An 11522-nucleotide genomic window follows, 5' to 3' on the forward strand; every position below is an offset into this window, starting at 1 on the left:
TATCAGAGCGAAGAGCTTCGCGTCTCTGATTTCTTCCTTTCTTTTCTCCTTCGATTACCGCAAATGGTGAAAGGCAACAATATGGCTAATCCCCAGCTTAATCGCGGTGTTTCAGAGGATTCGAGTAGCCCATTTTTCCTCCACAATGGAGATCATCCAGGGTTACTACTTGTTTCTCATCAATTGACAGGTTCGAACTACAATACTTGGAGTCGATCGTTCTCTATGGCACTGACTGCTAAAAATAAGCTAGGATTTATTGATGGAGACATCATTCGGCCACATATTAATGATATGTTGTATGGAGCATGGAATCGATGCAATAGCATGGTCATCTCGTGGATATTGAATTCAGTTAGCAAAGAAATTGCGGATAGCTTAATGTATCTGTCTACTGCTCGTGAAGTTTGGATAGATCTGAAAGAGCGATTCCTTGAAAGCAACGCTCTGCGAATTTTCCAAATTAAGAAGTTGTTGGCTAATTTGCATCAGGGATCTATGGATGTAAACATCTATTATACAAAACTGCGCATCCTTTGGGATGAATTGAAGGATTATCAACCTGTGACAACTTGTACCTGTGGTTCGATGAAGGAATTGGCGTCTTATCACAATCAAGAGTACGTTATGCAATTTCTGATGGGATTAAATGAATCATACACACAGGTTCGTGCACAGGTACTCATGTTAGATCCGCTTCCTTTGATCTCGAAGGTATTTGCCTTCGTTGTTCAAGAAGAAAGGCAGCGTTCTATTGGTTTAAATTCCTCCAAAGCAGTGGTAGACCAACCACTGGCTCTTGCATCACCAGCCTCGGTTATTACGCCTACGCCTAAGATGTTTCAGAATATGAAAGGAGGAAAGCGTGATATATTAGTGTGTTCGCATTGTGATTTCTCTGGGCACACAGTTGATAAGTGCTACAAGCTTCATGGATACCCACCTGGACATCCAAAATTTAATCAGCAACAACAGAAGGGGAGAGCATATGTATGTCAAGCTCCTGCTCCAGAACCAACAAGTTCTTCAGCCGATTCTCTAACTGCAGGGCAATGTAGGCAGCTCATTGACTTCCTAACCACCAAACTTCAGACTGGAGCTGGATTCATTCCAGATTCACAGCAGCACCAAGGGCCTATTGTATCTTGTTTCAATGGTATCAATTCTTTGTCTTCTTCTTTTACTTCTATATCACGTAAACATTGGGTGCTAGATACTGGATCAACTCATCACATTTGTTGTAATATGTCTTCTTTTCACTCTTGTAAGAAAATTGACTCCAAGGTTGTTTTGCCAAATAGTTTCACTATCTCGGTCACACATATTGGGACAGTTTGGTTGTCAAAAACTCTTCATCTCACTGATGTTCTATATGTTCCAGATTTTCAGTTCAATTTGCTCTCTATCAGCTCTCTCACGAATCAAATTCCATGCTTAGTGTCTTTCCTGAATGATACTTGTCATATTCAGGATACTCATCACACGAAGACGATTGGGATGGGTAGACGAGTTGGCAACCTCTACGTTTTTGAAGATTCAGGTGTATCCCTGCCATTTTCTTGTAGTGTGTCCTCCAATAATACTGATCTGTGGCATTTTCGATTGGGACATCCCTATTTTGATAGAATTTCTGTTGTAAACAATGAGTTGAAATTTAACACAGCACATAAGGATTTGTCATATTGTTCTGTTTGTCACCTTTCGAAGCAAAGGCGTTTACCCTTTGTTTCGAAAAATGTATTGAGTGAGCTTTCTTTTGATCTGATTCATATTGATATATGGGGTCCTTTTGCTTCAATATCAGTCGAAGGATACAAATATTTTTTGACCATTGTTGATGATCATAGCCGATTCACTTGGGTATATTTGTTAAGAAACAAATCTGATGTGTCCAGTATATTTCCATCATTTTGTGAGCTGATTTTCACTCAGTTTAATGCTCCCATTAAAGCTGTTCGAAGTGATAATGCATCTGAGCTTAACTTTGCTGAGTTTTTTAAGACAAAGGGCATTGTACACTATCATTCTTGTGTCGAACGCCCCCAACAAAATTCTATTGTTGAAAGAAAACACCAACACATATTAAATGTTGTTCGTGCTCTGTTGTTCAATCAAATGTGCCATTAGGTTATTGGAGTGATTGCATCCTTACTGCTGTTTATGTCATTAATCGCACACCATCTTCGGTTCTTTCACATAAAACACCATTTGAGTTGTTGTATCGTAAGTATCCTTCGTATGCTCATTTAAAAGTTTTTGGTTGTTTGTGCTATGGCTCCACACTCCTATCCTCTCGTCATAAGTTCTCTCCTCGCACTATCAAGTCCATTTTTTTAGGTTATCCACCGGGGTATAAGGGGTATAAGCTTTTAGATCTTGACACGAATGAAACATGCATTTCGCGGGATGTCATCTTCCATGAAGATGTCTTCCCTTTCAAGGATTTTAAAGCATTTCCTCCCTCTGATTTCTTTTCTGATAGAGTACTGCCCTCTTATGTCACTCTCCAAGATAATTATGATTTCTCACATTATTCAACACGTTCGCAACGTCGTGTAACTCGTCCATCACACCTCCGTTATTACCATTGTTTTCTTACCACCTCTTCATTGCCATCCTCCACGGTCTATCCTCTTTGTTCAGTCCTTGATTCGAAAAGACTCTCTTCTTCATTCCATGCATTTGTCAATAATATTTCTTCAGTCATTGAACCTGATACATTTTCCCAAGCTGTTGTGATTCCTGAATGGAGACAAGCTATGGTCGAAGAGCTCAATGCTTTGGAAAACAATAAGACTTGGTCTATAGTCTCTTTGCCACCCGAGAAATCCGTCATTGGTTGTCGTTGGGTTTATAAGGCCAAGTTCTCGGCTGATGGAATGTTACAACGTTATAAAGCTCGTCTTGTTGCAAAGGGATATACGCAACAAGAGGGGATTGATTATCTTGAGACTTTCTCACCCGTGGCCAAGCTTGTTTCTGTCAAGTCCTTGTTGGCTATTGCTGCTGTTCGCGGCTGGTTCTTGCTTCAGCTCGATGTAAATAATGCTTTCCTTCACGGTGACTTACACGAGGAAGTTTATATGTCTCTGCCTCCGGGGTATTGCAGAGAGAGGGAGTCATTACCCAAAAATGCTGTTTGCAGATTGCACAAGTCACTTTATGGACTTAAGCAAGCTTCACGGCAATGGTTTGAAAAAATTTCGTCTACCTTGCTAAGCATTGGTTTCACACAATCACCAGCTGATCACTCTCTCTTTACCAGAACTCGAGCAGGTGTTTTCCTGGCATTATTGATCTATGTTGATGATATAGTTATAGCCACCAACTGTGAGCAAGAAGCCTCAGACTTGAAGGTGTTTCTGGACAATAAGTTTCGGTTAAAAGATCTGGGCACCCTAAAGTATTTCTTGGGAATAGAGGTTGCAAGATCAAAACAAGGGATATCCATTTGTCAAAGGTATTATGCGCTCAAACTACTTACAGATTCTGGACTTCTTGGGTGTAAACCTCGGTCCACACCTATGGATGTCAATCAAAAATTGTCTGAAGACGAAGGGGAGTTGATATCTGATCCAACTTTGTATAGACGATTAATTGGAAAAATGCTATACCTTACAATTACTCGACCAGATTTAGCTTATGGCGTGCACAAGCTAAGTCAATATGTTTCCAAACCACGAGTACCCCATCTAGAGGCTGCAATGAATGTACTTAAATACATCAAAGGGACAGTTGGACAATGGCTACTATACAAATCAGGTTCTGATCTTAATATGAAGTTTTTCTCTGATGCGGATTGGGCAACATGCTCGGACACACGACGGTCAGTCACTGGTTTCTGTGTATTTCTCGGTGAGTCCTTGATTTCATGGCGGTCTAAGAAGCAACAGACCGTGTCTAAGTCATCTGCAGAAGCAGAGTATCGTTCCATGGCGTCATCAACTTGTGAGATACTATGGATCATGTCTTTGATCAAAGATCTTGGTGTTGTGTGTGACGGACCAGCAGTATTATTTTGCGACAATCAAGCAGCCGTGCATATCGCCTCCAACCCGGTCTTCCATGAGCGTACCAAACATATTGACATTGATTGTCATATTGTGCGAGAAAAGGTTCAAGCCGGATTGGTTAAACTCATGCATGTCTCCTCGCAACTACAGTTAGCCGACCTTTTCACAAAGCCATTGCTGCCGTCTCATTTTCACAGCCTTCTGTCCAAGATGGGTGTACACAATATACACGTTCCATCTTGAGGGGGAGTATTAGGAATATGCATAGAAATAAAAATGATTGTGTGTCTATTTTAGTCAATACACATGTCCACATATGTCTATAAATACAACACACATGTATTACTGTAGACTTGATTTTTTGTTCATGAATAAAAGCTTCCGCTTCTTTATTTCTGTTTTCTGATATATTGGATGACTTACAAAAACAATACAATATATAACGGTAAACGTGCGCTTTGATATCATGTTAAGATCATGAACTTGAGCTTAACTTCATTTCAAAAATTAGTTCAATAAAGGAGATTTGTCCAATCCTATACAGACAACTTTCAAGAACTTAATACAGCTGATATGAAATATTTAACCTAAATGATTGTCATTTTACCAAAACTTATATCTGACGATAATGGTACGACTCAAATTTTTTAAATCGTAAAACAATCCTAACAGCACAATTCAATAACAATCCTTATATAAACAATTATTACACCACAACAAAAATCACTTTCAATAATTCTACTAATTCCAATATATGATAGGCTAAAATTTGTGTGAGACGGTCTCACGGGTCGTATTTGTGAGACAGATCTCTTATTTGGGTCATCAATGAAAAAATATTACTTTTTATGCTAATAGTATTACTTTTTGTTGTGAATATGGATATGGTTGACCCGTCTCACAGATCACATGAGACCCACTCTGATATTATAATCAAACATATGACATTTACTCTGATACTAATATGACTGAATGTTTGTCACTTTATACAAAATTAATAGTCGATGATAACATTCTAATTCAAATATTTTAAACTATATAACAATCCGATTTGATCGTTAACAATTATTGTTTTATCAACAGAATCAATCAAACTTCATGATAATTTAATATAAATAGTATTGCCCATATTATTATTATTTTTAAAAAAGCTTCATTCGGATTTTATACGTGTGGAGCATAGCTTATAAAACAATTATAGTGAACGAAACAAATTTCACGTCAATTACACACATTTCATTTGATCCAACTGTAATTAGTCGCATCTAAAATATACCATTAGAAAAATGAACCAAATCCATGAACTTGGGTGCATCTATTTCACAAGGTATAGATCCCAATGTATGGCATGAGCACAGAGCCGATCCATAACTTACCATTCTTCTCCTCTACTTCACTGATAAACTTCAATGTCTTCCCTTCAGTGTCTTCTAAAATGCGCAGAACGTCACCTTCGTCACTTAACTTTACTGCAACAGCGTGAGGCTTGCCTCCAACTAACAAGTAGTGTAGTTGCTTGAACGTGAGGGGGAGTTTCAAAAGCGTATTTCCGAACCACGAATAAGAAATTGCCCATTTAGAAAGAAGTCCAGTTTTTGAGTGGAGAGCAACCCAAAACTCACCAATTGAATTTCTTCTTACATTGTCTGGAAAACCTGGGAATTCTGCAAATGTCTCGTGTTTTCCGGCATCAGGGCCTTGAAGCCAGAATCTCAGTATTCTGCATGTCGTTGTTTCAGCTACTAAGAGGAAAGAACGGTCTTTACTCAGGGCTACGCCATTGGCAAAAGCAAGGCCTCGAAGTAAAACTGAGACTTCTTTGCTTGATATATTGTACTTCATCAGCTTGCCGGTCTTGTCTTGGGTCAAGATTGAGGGTATGAATTGCCTTACATCAAACACAAAAGCTTGTTAAATTCCTTCGGTTAGACCGTGTATCAGAGGCAGATCTCATGTTACAGAAGAAAAAGGATAATTTCTTAATCATAGTATAAGCAAATAAATTGAAGTTTAAAATCCAAATACCTTCTGTAGAATACCGTGCTAGTATCCGTAAAGTAAATCACGTCTTGATCTTCATCAATATCCATGTCATTGACGAAGCGCACAGGCTTGCCCTCTACTTCTGTTACTAGCGGTGAAGCCATTCCTCCATTTGGCCCAACTACTTGGAGTCCCAAGTAAGCATCCGCAATATAAAGATATCCGGTTTTTGCATGAAACCGCAGTCCCAATGGCCTACCACATACGTTCTCCATTGCTGGATTGAATGGTTGAGAACATTTCTCCCTTCAGTACACGCAAAGAAATCTATTTTTTTCAAATGAAATCTTACTAATAGAACTATACAAGTACATTTCGGCATAAAATACTTGTGTAACTCAAGATAATGAATAACCAAAATTTGGAATTGCCATCATTTAAACGATCTTCTACATGTTATCAGTGCAATAACAAACATGACAAGGGATTCAATATTCTGGAACAGAGACACCAATTAACTGAGTTCTGATCATAGTTGTCAAGGGCGCAAGGCGCATCGAGGCGCACAAGGGCTCTGGAACCGGAGGCGCAAGGCGCAAGGCGAGGCGCGCGCCTTACCGAAGCAAGGCGCACATTTTTTATTTTTTTAAAAAAAATATATATCTTAGAATAATATATTAAAATAAGAAATAATTAAGTCACACTGTCACATAGTTGGTTTCTTCAATAAATGGTTTTTGGCCCTTCTCTTATTCACGCTGTCACGTTGTTGGCTTCTGTTGCAGTCTGCACACTTCTGCTCTTGTCGCCTTCTGTAATCTGTTATTTAATTTGTGAACTGGGCTGCTAGGGTTTGGGTTGGGCCTTTTACATTTTAAGTTACTATTAAAAAAAACAGAGAAGTTGCATTTTCAAAGTGTAACTTCTTTGTTTCTGAATTTTTTTAAAAAAAAACAACTCAGGCGCGCCTGGGCTCGCCTTTGTGAATCGTTGCGCCTGGGGCCACGCCTGGTGGCGCCTCTCGCCTTGAGGTGCGAGGCGCTCGCCTTTGACAACTATGGTTCTGATCAGTAAAACACAGAGGATGAATCATGATATTTGGGAAACCGAACTGTGATGTCTCCGTATTATAAAACATAAGCTTCACAAAAAAGTTCAACCCAAAAGGCAAATATAATAGTTTCTACCATTTGAGAAATCGACATCCACGACATAATTTATACGCCTTCACTTACACAGTCATATTTGACAAATGTACTTAACATGCCTGTGATGTGAACATGGCCGACACTACCAACACTAACAAGACGAGGCTTTCAATATTCAAGATCGGATTGATGCAACCTAAAAATCGTGCTTCTGATCGATAAGACATGAAGGATGAATCTTGTTTTTTTCAGGGTCAGCAAACCAATATGTTGTAATTTAGGGTTCACATGAGAGTTTGATCTGAATAACTAGTCTATTAGATTTAAGATCTTGCAAAGATTGAGTAGCATAATAGAATTACTTGTGGAGCCAAAGTGGGTGTTCAAGATTATCCGCCTTATCAAGAGCCAAAAGCCATGGACACCATGACTTTCCCACACCTATTTCTATATTGAGCACATATTTTAAGCAACCACAACCCTAAGCACATTCGATATATGTAGATCTTTCTAAAATAGTTTTGACAGCTACACCAACTCTTAGTAAAAGCATCAGTAATATAACCAGAGTTTAACAAGAGAGAGAGCTCAACTCAAGAGATTAATTTATGATGTCAGAAAACATCCAAACTTAATTATCAATTCCACCATTGATTGTGGAACCAAGGAACTCATAGCATATCTAAACCAAGCCACACTTCCTTCGCCTAGACAATGCAAATTTGGACACCAAAGATCCAAAAAGGACAATTAGTCCAACATTCAGTAACCAAGTGTAAAAAAGTACTCCAACAATCCCAAGGATACGCAACAACCTGGTTCTTGTCAGCTTAAATGACACTGAAATTATGGTAAAACATAGCTAATGAACTTGCTGTATCTCAAATAGCAATGCAGAAGTGCAAGGTAGATTCTTTCTTCTTATGGAAATTCCAAAAGTAGTGTGATCAAACAGGATAACAAGCGCCAAATTGTAGTCCAATTCACAATGGAAAGAAATAAAATCGAGGCTGTGTAAGTTTTCTCCAACACCAAAAGTTTGAAGTGTATACAGTATCCATGCGGATTTCGTGGACCTCATGGGACGAGCACTAGCTATCTTAGGCAACAATCAAAGAATACTTGAGAGTCTTAAGACGTTTACAAGTGCCATGATGAGTCCCTAATCTGTCATGTTTATATGTCATAAGATGTTTTCCATTGATTTTAAGCACAAACATAATCTAATATTCATCTTGTAAGAGAAAAGATGCAAAGGGGTGAAGAAAGCACGAAAATCGGTAAAACAGAAAACGCTCGCAGAATCGAGAGTGCTGGGGCCCAGCATGCTGCCCAAAAGATACAGTTCAGATTCGGGGCACAGATTTTCTGGGCCCCGCAGGGAAACCTGCCTGTGATGGGTCTTATGCCAGGTTTTTGGTCCGTTAATGATATAAATAAAAGATGACAGCCGTTTTTTAAGGAGCAGGTGACACTTTTCATCATTCTTTCATCCAAGAACACCCAAAAATACAATATCCAAACAACACTACCACACAATTATGCATTCAAGGAGATATGGGACACAAATTTGAGACATAGGAGCGAACAAGGGATAGTTGATTCACAAGACGGAGAATATTAATTGGTACCATGATCAACTTTACTTTGTGATCTTTATTATTTGTATTGATTTATTTATGATATTTTTAAAATGTCTCTGTTTTTTATTTTATTATAAATTTATTGGTTGTTTATAGAGATTGACGGAGCTTGATTTTAATTTCATATTATTTTTTCTACTATTATTTGCGTTATAATTTATTTGTGTCTTGCTGTTTTATTTGCCTTCCAATTTATTGATAATTGGATGTTAAATTTATCCCAAATCTGGCACCTGAGTGAGAAGATTTTGAATTAGATCATAAGAAAACACAACCTATGATTTTTGTAGAGTTCAAGAAGTCTACGATTTCTTTTGAGATATTTGAAAGAGAACCATAAAACTTGATTAAAGTATTTTGATGACTGATTTCTGATATTGATATCAAAATTGACACTAAAATAATAATATTTACTCGACACTTAGAAGAGGCCGTGAATAACACTTGCGGGTTCTTGGCCTATAAATTGGAATATGTGATATTATCAATTAATATGATCTACATGAATGAAATTGAGTTAAATTTTGCATCTAAAACCAGTCTCAGACCATGTACCCAAAATCATCCTTGAAATTCCGCATTAGTTTAGTTTATTTAAATCTTAAGCTTAATTTTCTAATAAAGTCGAGATTATTTTAATTACATTAATTCGTATAAACATAATTTCAATTCTTATGAGAACGAAACTCAATTCATCATGGTACATTAAAATTTGGGATTTGGATCCTCTGTTGTGGCTGAAAACACAGCACTAGATGATCTCATTTCCTCTGAAAATTTTGTGTGAGGTCTATCAAATGATCAAAAACACACATCACCCGGTATTGTGTTTTCCGCCAAAGTAGAGGATCCAAATCCTAAAATTTGACATAGTACGTTTGCGAGTGCGAATCATGCAACATGCCACGATCATAGACTACTGAGAGTAGAATGGAGCACGATAAATAATTCAATCGGTTCTCTCTGACCAAATTTCCCCGGCCACTTGTCCGACTTTAGGCCGGGCATTTTTGCTCATAAACATAAAAGTGAAGCTATATACTGAAAAACCCAGTTAAAAAACACGCATATACACATAGTACAGGTGGCGTGGCAGGGAGCGTTTTAATTACCTTTTAGATGAGGTGACAGCGAATTCCACCCAATCTCCGCCGTCCCACTTGAGAATTCGGCCATCGGCAACGCCGGTGTAAGGGCCTCGGCCGCTGGAATCAAAGGCCAAGCTCTCCGGCCCCACTGCTCCGGTGAAGTGGATCCTATCTGCCTGGATGAGGACGTCGTGCGACCCACGAAGTGGCAGCGGCGTGAACAAGCCGGTGTTGGCGAAGGTAATCACCACCGCGAGCAGTGGCAGCGCTATTGCAATTAGGATAAGCTTCGAATTCATGGGTTTGGGTTAATTGGAATTATGCTGATCCAAAAATTTGAATGAAACGGAACCTAGAAATGTCCGAAGATCAGCTGTGGCCTTTTATATTTTCGGTGAAATTTGAAAAGACGACGATAATTAGGTATAACTCATGTTTTGTATAGGTTAGTTCGATCCTAATCCTGACATTCAATCTATTGAGAGTGATTGGTTTGGATATTCAGACTATTGAATGAATTATCAGTAAATAAATGATAAAAAAAAAAAATAATTGATAAGAAAATATAATATATGATGATAAATGATAATATATAATATTATGTTTAATATGATTTTTAAATGCGACACCATAATAAGACAATGGACATTTTTGTCCAAAAATATAATTTTTAAACCAGGATTATTAATATTTTGATTGTGACTTTATTAAACACACATAATACCAAATACGAGGGATAACGTGGTTTTACATACCAAACATGAGATAAAACCCCAAAACAACTCACAATCTCACGTTATTAGTCAAACCAAACACGAGCCTGATCTAATAGCTACGAGGAAGTTAAATTATTTTTAATACAACCTTAAAAAAAATACATGTTGTCTCTTTATAATAATTAATATTTGGTATTATCTTAAGGATAGGATAAAATAAATAATTGTGTACCATCAATGATTTTTTTATGTGCGTTGATTATGAGATATTACAGAGTATGTTGCAAAAGATTTGGATTAAAAACACTCCCCCACTCCTTTTTCCCGTCAATTTCGCCAATAGAAATGGAAGAAAGTCCAATTAAACATGTGAGATTTTGCAAGAATAAAATAATTTTTCATTTTGCAATCAAGAATCATAGCGGGATGTATTCAATTTAGAGTTTTGATGACTTTTAATGAATTTTTCAAATGATAGCCTTTTATGGATTTGATAGATTTTTATTGACTTTTATGGATTCTCACAGATTCATAAACAGATTTGTGTGTATTCATGTAGACTTTTTTGCAAGAATTTTATAGATTTTTGTGAAATTTTGTTTATAGAATTTTATAAATTTTGTACTTAATTATAACATATTATTTTTTTATTAATTTCTTTGAACCAATAATTAATTGACATATATAATATATTCATTTTGAAATAGTTTTTCAATATTTATATTAATAAATAAATATACTTATTTAAAAGTTAAATCATTTAATTCTTACATGTGTATATATGTGGATTTGTATGCGTGTTTGTAAATTTTTTAAAATAAATCAATTGATTAATCTGTAATCTTGTTTTTGAATTAATAATATACATGTGAAAAGAATATTATTTAGCATTGTGTGGATATAATTTTGTATAAAAATATCATAGCTCATA

At 37.0% G+C, this 11522-nt stretch overlaps 2 protein-coding genes and 1 long non-coding RNA gene across 3 annotated transcripts; 1 reads left to right on the top strand and 2 right to left on the bottom strand.

Moving 5' to 3' along the window:
• Window positions 1–49: 49 nt before the first annotated feature.
• On the top strand, window positions 50–1673 carry LOC140991096 (uncharacterized). The gene is made up of 2 exons (XM_073461018.1): window positions 50–1156; window positions 1471–1673. The coding sequence occupies exons 1-2, from the start codon at window positions 64–66 to the stop codon at window positions 1503–1505; spliced, it is 1128 nt and encodes a 375-aa protein (XP_073317119.1). The 5' UTR covers window positions 50–63; the 3' UTR covers window positions 1506–1673.
• Window positions 1674–5143: 3470 nt separating this feature from the next.
• On the bottom strand, window positions 5144–10291 carry LOC140956278 (protein STRICTOSIDINE SYNTHASE-LIKE 10-like). Its single transcript, XM_073412986.1, has 3 exons — window positions 9900–10291; window positions 6039–6302; window positions 5144–5901 (listed from the first exon to the last, which is right to left on the bottom strand). Exons 1-3 carry the CDS (start codon window positions 10172–10174, stop codon window positions 5334–5336), a joined length of 1107 nt encoding a protein of 368 aa, XP_073269087.1. The 5' UTR covers window positions 10175–10291; the 3' UTR covers window positions 5144–5333.
• Window positions 6324–9875, bottom strand: LOC140956279 (uncharacterized). The gene is made up of 3 exons (XR_012171417.1): window positions 9756–9875; window positions 7053–9515; window positions 6324–6514 (listed from the first exon to the last, which is right to left on the bottom strand). It is a non-coding gene; the product is annotated as an uncharacterized lncRNA (long non-coding RNA).
• Window positions 10292–11522: the final 1231 nt, after the last annotated feature.

This window comes from Primulina huaijiensis, chromosome 13, assembly GCF_012295235.1.
Source record: "Primulina huaijiensis isolate GDHJ02 chromosome 13, ASM1229523v2, whole genome shotgun sequence".
NCBI lineage: Eukaryota > Viridiplantae > Streptophyta > Magnoliopsida > Lamiales > Gesneriaceae > Primulina > Primulina huaijiensis.

Bases quoted from the DNA above. Each gene is read 5' to 3' on its own strand.
- LOC140991096 (XM_073461018.1), top strand. From the start codon at position 64: ATGGTGAAAGGCAACAATATGGCTAATCCCCAGCTTAATCGCGGTGTT. The intron at 1,157-1,470 runs GTATCAATTCTT...TGTCATATTCAG, and splicing joins TATTGTATCTTGTTTCAATG to GATACTCATCACACGAAGAC.
- LOC140956278 (XM_073412986.1), bottom strand. From the start codon at position 10,174: ATGAATTCGAAGCTTATCCTAATTGCAATAGCGCTGCCACTGCTCGCG. The intron at 6,303-9,899 runs GTAATTAAAACG...CGTGTACTGAAG, and splicing joins GCTGTCACCTCATCTAAAAG to GGAGAAATGTTCTCAACCAT. The intron at 5,902-6,038 runs GTATTTGGATTT...GTTTGATGTAAG, and splicing joins AGCACGGTATTCTACAGAAG to GCAATTCATACCCTCAATCT.